Below are 15,055 nucleotides of genomic sequence, written 5' to 3'. Positions count from 1 at the left end.
GCACTAAAGCAAGGATAGGAAACAGGACAGAATGCACCTAAGTACCTTACCTTGTCATCACTTTTCTTTTGCTCCTTTAACTTTTTAAAGGCTTTTGAATTGGGACCCTGTTTGGCAGGATCAAAACTGATGTACAGACCACCGAGTTCCTTCAGATTTAGCCCTGAATCAATACTGCTTGACAAGTTGAGTCTGGAATAGAAAATAAATTCCATTTAACTGCTCAATTATCCATGATAACTTGAGCTGTGAACATTAAAACATGCTGACAGATTTTAGGCATTAGTGCGCTTTAGTGTGGGTCAATATTGAAGAACAGACCATGCTTCCCAATTCCAGTTACTCGTTCCTCTTGCACCAAAATGATGGTAACAATTATTTTCCTCTCAGCAATTTTCTACCTGTTGTGGGTGAACTTGGTGATTCTTCCCAGCAGCATGGTAACACAGAGTCATCGCCCAAAAACCCTCTGACACAGGGCGGGAAAGCCAGTGGACCCTGGTGTTTGGAGGAGTGGGTAGAGGGAATCACAACCAAACCAAACCCTACCCTCAGGCTACGTCCATTCACATGCTGAATGGGGATGGGAAGCAGGAACTCTGTCTGGCTTCTACATATGGCCTGGCTACTTGTAGCAGTCCTGCTGCCATTCTAAAAGATGTGGAGATGCCGGCGTTGGACTGGGGTGAACACGGTAAGAAGTCTCACAACACCAGGTTAAAGTCTAACAGGTTTATTTGGTAGCAAATACCATAAGCTTTCGGAGCACTGCTCCTTCGTTGACGAAGGAGCAGTGCTCCGAAAGCTTATGGTATTTGCTACCAAGTAAACCTGTTGGACTTTATTCTAAAAGATGCCAGCTGGGTGTCAGGATGCTTTCCTTTCCTTTTAAAACCAAATTTTGTTTAGTTTCAATGAACAGATCCGTTGAGGCCTTAAAGTTCAGGCTTAGGCCGCGTTGAACACAAGGTTGAGATTCACAGTTTAAATGCAATTTTACATTCAATACACAATTCAACTTTTATTTTCTTCCAATGTTATTCCCTCTGGTTGTCTAAGATAGACGTGAAGAAAACACTTATTACACAGCACTACCATGGAATTAACAGGAAAAGGGTTACATTGGCATCACAGCCCGAGGGAGTATGGGCAAGTGGACAAAATTCTGTGGCATGGAGGAACGACACTTGAACACTCACTTTGCCTTTATTCTTTCATGGGAGTGGCATCTTTGGCAAAGCCAGCACGTGTTGCCCATCCTGAACTGCCCTCGAGAAGGTGGCAATTTTTAAAAAAAGTTTATTTATTAGTCTCGCAAGTAGGCTTATATTAATGAAGTTACTGTGAAAATCCCCTAGTCGCCACACTCTGGTGCCTGTTCGGGTACACTGAGGGAGAATGGCCAATCCACCTAACCAGCACGTCTTTCGGATTGTAGTAGGAAACAGAGCACCTGGAGGAAACCCACGCAGACATGGGGAGAACATGCAGACTCCGCACAGACAATGACCCGAACCGGGAATCGAACCCGGGTCTCTGGCGCTGTGAGGTAGCAGTGCTACCATGCCGCCCCTGCCTTCTCCAACTGCTGCAGTCCATATAGTGCAGATACAACCACAGTGCGATTGGGAAGGGAACTGCAACGTGGCTTAGAGGGGAACATGCAGATGTGGAGTTCCCATGCGTCTGCTGCCCTCGTCCTTCTAGCTGGTAGAGGGCTACCACTGTGCATCAGTGATGGAGTAAGTGAATGTTGAAGGTGGTGGATGGGTGCCAATCAAGTGGGCTGCTTAGTCCTGGAGGGTGTTGAGCTTCTGGAGTGTTGTTGGAGCTGCATTCATCCAGGCAAGTAAAGAGCATTCAATCACATTCCTGACCTGTGCCCTGTTGGTGGACAGGTTTTGGGAGTCAGGTGTTGAGTTACCCACCTCAGAATTGTAAGCTTCTGACCTGCACTTACAGCCAAAGTGGGCCAGTTCAGTTTCTGGTCAATGGTGAACCCCACCCCGGTTGCTGATGGTGAGGGATTCAAGGATGGTAATGCCATTGAACGCCATGGGGAAATGTTGGAGATGGTCATTGCCTGGCAGCATGTTGTCAATCAGTCCAAGCCTGAAATGTCCATGTCTTGCTGCATATGGGCACAGACTGATTCGATCTCTGAGTATTTGCTGATGGTACTAAATATTGTGCAGGAATCAGTGAACATCCCAACTTCTGACCTTGAGATGGATGGAAGGTCATTGATGAAGCAGCTGAAGATTGGACCTAGGATACTACACTGAGGAACCCCTGCTGTGATGTCCTGGGACTGAGATGACTTGCCTCCAACCACCACAGCTAACCAAAGGGCAGCATAGTGGTTAGCACTGCTGCCTCAGAGCCTCAGGGACCTGGGTTTGATTCCGGCCTTGGGTGATTCTCCCCATGTCTGCGTGGGATTCCTCCGGGTGCACAGTCCTTCCTCCCACAGTCCAAAGATGTGTCGGTTAGGTGGATTGGTCATGGTAAATGTGTGGGGTTACGGGGGCCTGGGTAAGATACTCTGTCGGATAGTCAGTGTAGACTCGATGGGCTGAATGGCCTCCTATCTGCGCTGAAGGAACCCGATGGTTCTACTTCCTTTGTGCTGGGGTATGACCCCCAAACAGAGGAGTTTCCCCCCTAATTCTCATTGACTCCAATTTTGCTGGGGCTCTATGATGCCACACTCAGTCAAATGCTGCCTCGATGTCAAGGGCAGTCATGCTCACCTCACCCCTTGAGTTCAGCTGTTTCATCCTTGTTTAGCCCAAAACTGTGATCAGGTCAGGAGCGGAGTGGCCCTGGTGGATTCCAATCAGTGAACAGGTTATTGCTGAGTATCCACTGGTTGGGGGTCATACCCCAGCACAAAGGAAGTAGAACCACAGGGTCCCTACAGCACAGGAGGCCATTCGGCCCATCGAGTCTGCACTGACTCTCCGAAAGAGTATCTTACCCACCACCCCCCTCCCCATTACCCCACACATTTACCAGGAGCTCGCCATTTGACAGTGCTGACAATGACACCTTCCATGACTTTGCTGATGATCAAGAATAGGCTGATATATTGGGTTTATATACTGCCTTTTGTGGTAAGGGTACACCTGAGCGGTTTACCACATTGCAGGTAGGTGCCAGTGTTGTAGCTGGAACAGCTTGGCTAAGGGCACAGCTACTTCTGGAGCACAAGTCTTTGGTACTATTGCTGGAATGCTGTCTATCAGGGCCTTTGCAGTACCCTGTTCCATCAGCTGTTTCTTGATATCACGCGGGGTGAATCAAATCGGCTGAAGATTGAAATCTGTGATTTTTTAAAAAATTATTCATTCGTGGGACATGGACGTCGCTGGCTGGCCAGCATTTATTGCCCCATCCCTGTTACCCGAGGGCAACTGAGAGTCAACCACATTGCTGTGGCTCTGGAATCACATGTAGGCCAGATCAGGTAAAGGCGACAGATTTCCTTCTCTAAAGGACACTCACCTGAAGAAGGGGCTCGGGGCTCCGAAAGCTTGTGTGGCCTTTGCTACCAAATAAACCTGTTGGACTTTAACCTGGTGTTGTTAAACTTCTTACTGTGTCTACCCCAGTCCAAAGCCGGCATCTCCACATCAGGACATTAGTGAACCCAGAGGAGGCTGAAATGGATCATTCGTTCAGCACTTCTAGTCGGAGACATTTTTATGTAGACAAGCACAGCAGACACTCCCAAACCTTTTACATAAACGGATTTACCACTTCTAACATTTTGCATTAAAAAAATACAAAAACAAAATAACTTCAATGTTTGAAATCCGAATAAAACGCAGATAATCCTGGAAAAACTGGGCTCTGGCAGTATCTGTGAAGACGTGGAGACAGTATCTGTGAACACAGTACGAGTTTTAACAACACCAGGTTAAAGTCCAACAGGTTTATTTGGTAGCAAATACCATTAGCTTTCGGAGCGTGCTGCTCCTTCATCAGATGGAGTGGAAATCTGCTGTCAAATTTGACAGCACATTTCCACTCCATCTGACGAAGGAGCAGCGCTCCGAAAGCTAATGGTATTTGCTACCAAATAAACCTGTTGGACTTTAAGCTGGTGTTGTTAAAACTCTTACTGTGTTTACCCCAGTCCAACGCCGGCATCTCCACATCAGTATCTGTGAAGCCAGGAACAGAGTTAACGTTTCAGGCCAATGAGCTTTCATCAGGACTGGAAAAAAAAGTTGAGAGACAGAACAGGTTTTAAATAAACAGAGTTGTGGAAAGGGGAGGTAGGGTGGTAATGGAAGGAGGAAGGTCTGTGATGGGGTGGAAGGAAGGGGAGATTTATTGACTACTGAGATATGGTGGTCTAACAGGCAGGCAAAAGGACAGAGCAGTGGGGAAAGAAACACAAATTGGTGGTGATTCCACATTTCCCTCCTCCAGACCTTCTTCGCATGGATCTTTGCCATAGTTTTTTCCCAGTCTCTGTACTTGCTTGAAAACTGCTACATCACTTGACTTATTCCCAGTCCTGATGAAAGGTCATCAAGTTGAAATGTTAACTTGCTTCCTCTGATGTGCTGATTTGTTGCTTTGAAAATGTACATAAAAATGGTAGAAAAACTATTGCTTTACTTACAAACTAGACTTGGTTTTCAAAATATCATCTTCTTCGTCTACGTCTTCATCGATAAAGTCATCATCATCTCCCTCTTCCTCCTCATCTCCATCACCAGTTTCTTCCTCACTTTCGCTACTCTCTTTTTCACTCGAGTCCAAGTAATATTTTCTATCTTGATCTAATCCGGGTTGCTTGTCAATCACAAACAGCTCACCACCCTTTGCCAAAGGGCTTTCTGCTATGTCAGGAGAAACAGCAGAGGGTTCAGTTGAAACACTAGGTCCAGATATAACAGCCATGTTGGATTCTTCCAACAGCACGTCACTGTTGCTAGCCCCCACAGCACTTTTGTCTTCGTCACTACTAAGCAGCAAGTTGATGTTGGCCGGGCTTGCACTTTGGGTTCCGGGATCGAAATCGCTTTCTTCATCCACTTCAGCTATTTCAATCAGATTAGCTTCATGAATTTCTGTTTCATTTGGCTTTTCCTTTTTTGTTTCTTCCTTGCTTTCTGTGATGTTACTGTCCAAGCACTGGTCAATTCTCTCTGTGATGTTACTGTCCGAGCACTGGTCAATTCTCTCTGTGATGTTACTGTCCGAGCACTGGTCAATACTCTCTGTTTCTGTGATGTTACCGTCCGAGCACTGGTCATTTCTCTCTGTTTCTTCCTTGCTTTCTGTGATGTTACTCTCCGAGCACTGGTCAATTCTCTCTGTTTCTGTGATGTTACTCTCCGAGCACTGGTCAATTCTCTCTGCTTCTGTGCCATCACTCTCCGTGCACTGGTCAATTCTCTCTGTTTCTTCCTTGCTTTCTGTGATGTTACTGTCCGAGCACTGGTCAATTCTCTCTGCTTCTGTGCCATCACTCTCCGTGCACTGGTCAATTCTCTCTGTTTCTTCCTTGCTTTCTGTGATGTTACTGTCCGAGCACTGGTCAATTCTCTCTGTTTCTGTGATGTTACTGTCCGAGCACTGGTCATTTCTCTCTGTTTCTTCCTTGCTTTCTGTGATGTTACTGTCCGAGCACTGGTCAATTCTCTCTGTTTCTGTGATGTTACTGTCCGAGCACTGGTCAATTCTCTCTGTTTCTGTGATGTTACTGTCCGAGCACTGGTCATTTCTCTCTGTTTCTTCCTTGCTTTCTGTGATGTTACTGTCCGAGCACTGGTCAATTCTCTCTGTTTCTGTGATGTTACTGTCCGAGCACTGGTCAATACTCTCTGTTTCTGTGATGTTACTGTCCGAGCACTGGTCAATTCTCTCTGTTTCTTCCTTGCTTTCTGTGATGTTACTCTCCGAGCACTGATCATTTCTCTCTGTTTCTGTGCCGTCACTCTCTGAGCACTGGTCATTTTTTCCCGACCTTTCACTCAGTCCTCCTGGCTGCTCTGCACAGGGCTGCAATTCAGCCTGAATGGTCTGTTGCACTTCAACAATTTTTTGCTCTTCAGGTTGAGATTCAGTGATGCTTTCCCTCTGACTTGCCGCTCTGCTGCTCCTGGTCTTTCTTTGACTAACCGGTGTCCTTAACCTGGATTCTGCCTCCTGAAATAAAAAGACAAGCAATGCGTGTGTTTGATTTTTACAGTGGGGCTGCTCCATGATTAATTACGTGCAATGCTTCAGTAATAGCTTTGGAATGTGTTTCAAATTATTACAAACATTTTTGCATCTCGCCAGAAACACCACGTCGACAGAGAATTGTTTGGGTTGAAGACCGGGAGACTTGCTCCTAACCTGAAAATGCAATTGCTGAGATTGTTGACTGTTAGGTTGTAAAAGCCAGATTATTTACCTGGAACATTAGTGAGCAGCTGGGTCCAGAAACTGACTAAAGGGTCATTCCTCTCTGAACAAAGTGAACAAGAGGTAGTTTGCAGGGCTGACAGAATATCAAGCAATACAGATCAGGAATTGGTGTCTTTACACATTGAACCAAGAGTATTTGGGCAGGGCAAAGAATAAAAGTGAAAACATGAAAAATGGGCAGATAATGAAAGTGTAAGGTAAAGAGGGACTTAGGTTGCATGTCCACAGATCCCTGAAAATCGCAGGATAGGTAGACAAGATGATTAAGAAATCATATGAGATACTTGCCTTTATTAGCTAAGACATGGACAATAAGAGCAGGAAAATTTATGCTGGAACTGTGTGAAACATTATGTACTGTGCACAGTTCTGACCAGGATGGATAGATTGTGCTACTGAGTGGGGACAGTGAAGGTTTTTGAGGATGGTGCCTGAACTGGAAGGTTTTAGATACCAGGAAAGATTGGATAGGGTGAGATTGTTTTCTCTGGAATACAGGAGGTTGAGGGGAAATTTTGGTGGGGGGGGGGGGAGAGATAGATGGATGGATGGCAGGACCCCTTCATATAGTAGACAGGTTAAGAACCAGAGAGCAGAGATTTGAAGTAATTGGCAGAAGGGCGGCACGGTAGCACAGTGGTTAGCACTGCTGCTTCACAGCTCCAGGGACTTGGGTTCGATTCCCGGTTTGGGTCACTTTCTGTGTGGAGTTTGCATGTTCTCCTCGTGGGTTTCCTCCCACAATCCAAAGATGTGCGGGTTAGGTAGATTGGCCATGCTTAAAAAAAAATTTCCCTTAGAGTCTTGAGATGTGTAGGTTAGAGGGATTAGCGGGTAAATATGTAGGGATAAGGGGGTAGGGCCTGGGTGGGATTGTGATTGGTGCAGACTCGATGGGCCAAATGGCCTCTTTCCGCACTGGAGGGTTTCTATGATTTCTATGATGAGTGGGTAGTTGAAATTTTCATTCAGAGGGTGAGTGGTGAGGGTCACAAACTCATTGCCTGAAAGCATGGTAGAGGCAGAAACACTACTGCATTGCAAAATACTTGAAGTGCAATAATCTATAAAATAACAAACCAAGAGTTGCAATGTGAGATTAATCAGGATGGCTCTTTATTGACTCGTGGATATGAAGTGTTTAATGGTCACCTTCTGTGTTGTAAACTGTCTAGGTTTCAAATCAGCAAACATCAGCTATCAGGGCTTTTTATAGCTACTGAAAACTCTGAAGAGACAATGGATCAGTTTCTTCACTCATTAAAAGAAGGAACCTCCCCTGTTCAATGAATAATCTTTGCTCTGTGCTTGGTGGGACTATTAAATTTGTGGGGTTTTGCACCTGTGGGTTGACAGTTGGGTATTCAGATACAGTAACAATTATTGTAGCAGTAGGTGCTGAGTATAACCATTTCTGATCCACCCGATACAAGACACCTGGGGTAGCGGGAAGGATTCTCTATGGTCAGATCAGTGGGAGGCATTTAAGGAAGAGATACTGAGGGTTCAGAGCAAACTTTGCATAAAATCCTCCAGTGCAGGAGGCCATTTGGCCCATCGAGTCTGCACCAGCCACAAACCCACCCAGGCCAGGGGTAAATACATGGGGTTATTGGGATAACCCATAATTCCATGTATTTACCCTAGCTAGTCCTCCTGACACTAAAGGGCAATTTAGCATGGCCAATCCACCTAACTCGCACATCTTTGGACTGTGGGAGGAGCTCCCGGAGGAAACCCAGGCAGACACGGGGAGAACGTGCAGACTCCGCACAGACAGTGACCCGAGCCGGGAATTGATCCCGGGTCCCTGGCGCTGTGAGGCAGCAGTGCTAACCACTGTGCCACCCATTGTAAACTTTTTTTTAAAAAAGGTGGAGCTAACAAATCCAGAGCCCCCAGAATGTCGAAGGGCTTGAAGGATAGGATAAAGAAAAGAAATGGAAGTTTATGACATATACCAAGGGCTCATTACTGCAGAAAAAGGGTAGAAGTGAAATTAAGAAAAGGACATTAGGAGAGCAAAGAGAGGGCAGCACAGTGGTTAGCACCGCTGTCTCACAGCGTCTGGGACCCAGGTTCAATTCCAGCCTTGGGTCACTTGTCTGTGTGGAGTTTGCACATTCTCCCCATGTCTGCATAGGTTTCCTCCAGGTGCTCCCGTTTCCTCCCACAGTCCGATAGATGGGCTGATTAGGAGACTTGGCCATGGTAAATGCATAGGATTACAGGGATTGAGGGGGGATCTGGGCAAGATGCTTTTCAGAGAGTTGGTGCTGACTCAGTGGGTCGAAGGACCTCTTTCTGCACTTAGGGGTTCTATGATTCGATGATATGAAAAAACACAGGCAGGTAAAATCAAGGAGAGCTCAAAGTTTTTTATAAATACATATAGATCAAAAGATAACTAAAGAAAGAGTAGATTAAGGCAGAAAATGAGGATGGTTTTTAAATGCAAATTTTGTGCACCTTTTTTCACAAAATAGGGGGATGATATTGATATTGTAATCCAGGTGAAGGAATACGAGATAAATTAACAGTTAAGAACACGTACGGAGTGTTAGCTTTTATTGGTAGAGGGATTGAGTTTCGGAGCCAGGAGGTCATGTTGCAGCTGTACAAAACTCTGGTGCGGCCGCACTTGGAGTATTGCGTACAGTTCTGGTCACCGCATTATAGGAAGGATGTGGATGCCTTGGAAAGGGTGCAGAGGAGATTTACTAGGATGTTGCCTGGTATGGTGGGAAGGTATTATGAGGAAAGGCTGAGGGACTTGAGGTTGTTTTCGTTAGAGAGAAGAAGGTTAAGAGGTGACTTAATAGAGGCATACAAGATGATCAGAGGATTAGATAGGGTGGATAGTGAGAGCCTTTTTCCTCGGATGGCGATAGCTAGCACGAGGGGACATAGCTTTAAATTGAGGGGTGATAGATATAGGACAGATATCAGAGATAGGTTCTTTACTCAGAGTAGTAAGGGTGTGGAATGCCCTGCCTGCAACAGTAGTGGTCACCAACATTAAGGGCATTTAAATGGTCATTGGATAAACATATGGATGATATTGGAATAGTGTAGGTTAGATGGGCTTTAGATTGGTTTCACTGGTCGGCGCAACATCGAGGGCCGAAGGGCTTGTACTGCGCTGTAATGTTCTATGTTCATTTTCCAAACCTCTCTGGCTACAGGTGTGGTGCCAAAGGGTGTCTGAAGAAGGGATAAAGGGTGGTGATTATAGACCAGTTAGCCTAAACTTTACAGTTGGGAAATATTTGGAAAAAGTTCTGAGGGACAGAGGATAAATCTCCATTTAGAAAGACACAGATTAATCAACAACAGTCAGCATGGGTTTGTTATGGAAATGTCAAGTCTAACTAACATGATTGGCCTTTTTGAAGGGGGTAACAAGGTGGGATGATTAAAGTGGTGCATCTGATGTAGTCCATATGGAATTTAGCAAGACTTTTGATAAGGCCCCATCTGGCAGAGCCCTCATGAAAGGAAAAGCCCAATGCAAAGCGGCAAGTTGGATTCAAAATTAGCTGAGACGGAAAGTTGGTGAGTGTTTTTGTGACTGGAAGACCCTTCCCAGTGCAGGGCTCAGTACTAGGTCCTTTGCTTCTTGTGATATCAATAATTTGGACTCGAATGCAAGGGGTTTAATTAATAAGCTTAGAGATGATACAAAAGTTGTCCCTGTGGTTGATAGTGAAGGAGAAAACTAGACTGCAGGAAGATATCAATGGGCTGGTCAGATTGGCATTACAGTGGAAAATGGAGTTTATCTGGAGAAGTGAGAGGTTGGGGAAAGTTAACAAGACAATGAATACTCATTTAATGGTTACGGAGAAGGTCGGAGGAACAGAGGGGCTTTGTAGTGCACGTAGGTGTTCGGACAGATATATATTAGATGGTCAAATTGGCACACAGGATACTTGCCTTCATTAGCTACTGCTGAGTAGAAAAGTTGGTAGTTTATGCTAGAACCATATGAAACACTGGTTAGGCCACAGCTGGAGTGCTGCATGTCACTGTATTATAGGCAAGTTGTGGTTGCATTACAGAGGTGATGTAGGGAGGCTAGAATAGGCTCGTAAAACACATAATCATGGGTTTAAGAATACTAACACAATACTGACTTAAGAGTGAATGATCTTAGACTATGGAGCGTGCTGGTAAGTAAGTGTTGTTGCTATAGAAGACAACTCTGTATGACGAAAAAGTATTTCTCATTAAAAACATATATTTTGAATTTATAAAATGGATTTGCTTTGCTTTTAGGATACATTTTGTGAAACTCCAGTCAATGGCAAGATACAGCAGAGTTTGATGGGATGAGGTGGGAGACAGTGCCTGCATTCCAGAGGACAACGGAATCACTGAATGTAGCTAGTTTATCAGCAGTTGTCAGAAACAAGATGGCTACCAATGCCAGTTTGATGAATAGAACTATACAGCTCCAAGTTGATAATTCAGGTGCAAGATAGACATAAGGGTTTCCTCAGGGTCGGACGAGTGTCACATGGGTTCGAGTCGGTGGGAATCATTCTCCCGTCTCACTGTCCAGCGTTCTGTGTTGCTGGGCAACAGAAGGGAGGTAACATCCGTAATTAATGACAAACGAGATCCCATGAGGTCTGGATGCATGTTGTTATTGGCTGGTGTTAATGGCAGTGATGACTGTTGACTTATTTGTATTAATGTTTACTGGATTCATGGAGGCAACTGTATTTCAAAGTGAAATTGGACTGCCCGCATCCTCTACCTGGAGTGCTGGGCTTCTTTATATCATTCTCCCATTTGATCGTTTGGTTAATAAAGTCACGTCTTAAAATCAGTACACTGAGTTTCATGAGTCTCTGTACTCAGCTTAAGTTTAGCAATACATAGCCTTCAGAGAAAGTCCCCGTCAACAAGAGGATACAGAGGAGATAAATGAGGATGTTGCCTGGATTGGAGAGATTTAATTATTAAGAAAGATTGGATAGGCCAGGGTTGTTTTCTTAGCAACAGAGGAGGATGAGGGGAAACCCAATTGAAATGCATAAAAGGTTGTGGGGTCTAGATAGAGTGAAAAGGAAGGTCAGATTCCCCTTTGTTGAGGGATCATAGATTTAGGCAAAGAGGTTGGAAGGTTAAAGTGTATTCAGGGGAAACCTTTCTTTCGCCCAGAGGGTGGTGGGATTCTGGAGCTCACTGTTTGAAAGGTGGTAGAGGCAGAAAGCTTCATAACATTTAAAAAATACCAGGATACATGCTTGAAATGCGAAGGACCAAGAACTGGAACATGTCTGAATGGCCACTTCCAGCCAGAATGAACACAATGGGCCAAATGGCCTCCTTCCGTGCTGTACATTTCTATGATGAGACTTTTCTATTGTCTCCCACTCTAATATAAACTGAATTGTCTATGTCCATTCACACCTGCATTTAGCTGCCACTTTGGATCCAAGTCCGCTATTTCTATCTGTTTTTTGTCCCCTCAGAACCTTCTTTCCTGTATCATCCATTTTCAATTCTCCCCTCTCTTCCTCCACCAACTTACATGAACATTCTGCCGCTACCACACTTGAATGAGTCCACAGGTTCCCTCGATGCATTTGCCAAAGTGCATATTAAGGCACCTCCGTAGGAACAGAAAATTCAACTGCTCAATCTGCCTCGTTTTTCAGCCAGCATGCAAGTTAGAGGAAGGGAACGCTAATCTTGGCAAGCCAAATTGCTGCAGTCATGGTACCATCATCACCTGACCATACCTTTTCCCTCTTTCCTACACCTCCCAAATATTTTCCTTTTTGGAGTGCCTCAGCTTGGCTCCAGCCCTCTCACCATTTTTTGGGCAGTATGGTGACACAGTGGTTAGCACTGCTGCCTCACATCGCCAGGGGCCTGGGTTCAATTCCGGCCTCGGGTGACTGTGCGGAGTTTGCATATTCTCCCTGTGTCTGCGTGGGTTTCCTCCGGGTGCTCTGGTTTCCTCCCACAGCCCGAAGATGTGCGGGTTACTTTGATTGACCATAGTAAATTGCCCCTTCGTGTCAGGGGGACGAACAGGGTGGATAGGTGGGATTATGGGGATAGGGCCTGGCTGGGATTGTGGTCCATGCAGACTCGATGGGCCAAGTGGCCTTCCTCTGCACAGTAGGGCTTCTATGAAATGGAATGTCCTGCACTTCTCCCCTTAAATGCAATATCCTCCAGCCTTTTCTCCCACAGCTTCTGCAGCGCAGTGTATTCATGATGATTTAGATCTGTACCCACCCCACCCTCTTAATTCACTGCCCCCCCTCTCTCAATTCACTGCCCCTCCCTGAGAAACTTGGGCTCCTCTCCTCTCCCTCAGAGTTTAGCTTAAGTTCATTTATTAGTGTCACAAGTAGGCTTACATTAACACTGCAATGAAGTTAGTGAAAATCCCCTAGTTGCCACACTCTGGCGCCTATTTGGGTACACTGAGGAAGAATTTAGCATTTCCAATGCTAACCAGCACATTTTTCGGACTGTGGGAGGAAACCAGAACACCCAGAAGAAAGCCATGCAGACACAGGGAGAACATGCAGACTCCACACAAGGAACCAAGCCAGGAATTGAACCCGGGTTCCTGGCACTGTGAGGCAGCAGTGGTAACCACTGCGCCCCCGTGTCGCCCAGAGACTGGGGTGGGGCCTCTCCCTCAGAGCCTGGAGGCCCCTCAAGCCTCAAAGAACAATGAAAATTACAGCATAGGAACAGGCCCTTCGGCCTTCCAAGCCCGCACTGTCCATGCTGCCCGACTGAACTAAAACCCCCTTCCTTTCCAGGGACCACATCCCTCCATTCCCAGCCTATTCATGTATTTGTCAAGACACCCCTTAAAACTCACTATCGTATCTACTTCCACTACCTCCCCCGGCAACGAGTTCCAGGCACCCACCACCCGCTGTGTAAAAAAACTTGCCTCGTACATCTCCTTTAAACCTTGCCCCTCGCATCTCAAACCTGTGCCCCCTAGTAATTGACTCTTCCACCCTGGGAAAACGCTTCTGACTATCCACTCTGTCCATGCCTCTCATAATCTTGGAGACTTCTATCAGGTCTCCCCTCAACCTCCATCGTTCCAATGAGAACAAACCAAGTTTCTCCAACCTCTCCTCATAGCGAATGCCCTCTATGCCAGGCAACATCCTGGTAAATCTTTACTGTACCCTCTCCAAAGCCTCTCCCCTCCCTCAGGTGCCTGGAAGGGGGGGGGGGGGGGGAGAGGGGGGAGGGGGGCTCTCCCCTCCCTCAGGAGCCGGGGGGAGGGGGGCTCTCCCCTCCCTCAGGAGCCGGGGGGTGAGGGCTCTCCCCTCCCTCAGGAGCCGGGGGGTGAGGGCTCTCCCCTCCCTCAGGAGCCGGGGGGTGAGGGCTCTCCCCTCCCTCAGGAGCCGGGGGGTGAGGGCTCTCCCCTCCCTCAGGAGCCGGGGGGTGAGGGCTCTCCCCTCCCTCAGGAGCCGGGGGGTGAGGGCTCTCCCCTCCCTCAGGAGCCGGGGGGTGAGGGCTCTCCCCTCCCTCAGGAGCCTGGAAGAGGGGCAGGTGGCTTTCCCCTCCGAGCATGTGGGCCCCTCACCCGGTCCACGTGTCCCCGGGCGGGGTGAAGTTTTAATCTCCCAGCGCCCCTCTCCCTCCCGCCCTCAGCACGGGTGCCGCGAGTGAGTGACCCACTCCCCAGCTTCCCCTACCTTGCCGGCCTGGGTCCGCCTCCCGCTCCGGGTCTGCACCATCCTGCCGGCGCTGGGACCACCACTTCCGCCCGGTGTTGCACCGAGTCGTTCCGCCCGATACTTCCGCCCGGTGTTGCCGCGAAACGGGCACCAACGCCTCGGCATCCTGACCGCTTGGTACCGGCTTCAAACGATCCGCACTGGTTAGCAGTCAGCTCAGGAGGATGGCTGGTACTCTCTTACACACACACACATATCTATATATATATATATGTATAAATATCGATCACTCAGTTTTTTTACCTCAGCAGCATTAGGCTATTTCAAACCTTTCTGTTCCATACAGTATCTTTACACTGGGGCAGCTCCCTGGTTTAAGCAGTGACTTTAGCTCCATCCTGTGTCTATGGATTGATGGATGGGCTCTGAGCTAAAACACTGCCTCCTCTCTCCCTGACTGCGGATTGGCCTGACGCAGTCTCTTTGCGTTTGAGATTCATAACAATTTGCTTTTTTTCTGTCCCTGGCTTTTTAATGGTGCAAAAAAATGTGACACTGTAATAAGTAATCAGGTACATTAATCATGTAACCAATAGTTCAGGAGAATCAACTGGAAGGTCAGGTTGATGATTAAACCCACTGCTCATTGACTAAAAACATTCATTAGGTGGGGTTAAGATGTATAATTAAGAGACAAACACAAGTTTTGATAACTTAGAACAGCACACATTTATTTTGCAGACATAGTGCACAGAATTTTCCAAGCAGCTATAGGTGGGGTGGGGGAAGCGAGAGAATGAAACATAAAAGATAGGAGCAGGAGGCCGCCATTTGGCCCTCTGAGCCTGTTCCACCATTCATTACGATCATAGCTGATCGTCCAACTCAATAGCCTAATCCTGCTTTCTCCCCATAACCTTTGATCCCATTTGTGCTATATATAG

At 46.7% G+C, this 15,055-nt stretch overlaps 1 protein-coding gene across 1 annotated transcript in view; it reads right to left on the bottom strand.

Moving 5' to 3' along the window:
• Positions 1-14,261, bottom strand: part of dnttip2 (deoxynucleotidyltransferase, terminal, interacting protein 2) — a 28,558-nt gene extending 14,297 nt beyond the window's left edge. The window contains exons 1-3 of the mRNA XM_078218828.1: positions 14,130-14,261; positions 4,637-6,168; positions 51-192 (exon numbers count right to left, since the gene is read on the bottom strand). Of these exons, the coding sequence (XP_078074954.1) occupies positions 51-192; positions 4,637-6,168; positions 14,130-14,171 (1,716 nt within the window). The 5' untranslated portion in view covers positions 14,172-14,261. The remainder of the gene's footprint in view (positions 1-50; positions 193-4,636; positions 6,169-14,129) is intronic.
• Positions 14,262-15,055: the final 794 nt, after the last annotated feature.

Source organism: Mustelus asterias, chromosome 8, assembly GCF_964213995.1.
Source record: "Mustelus asterias chromosome 8, sMusAst1.hap1.1, whole genome shotgun sequence".
Taxonomy (NCBI): Eukaryota; Metazoa; Chordata; class Chondrichthyes; order Carcharhiniformes; family Triakidae; genus Mustelus; species Mustelus asterias.
This window is presented reverse-complemented; position numbering and strand designations above follow the sequence as displayed.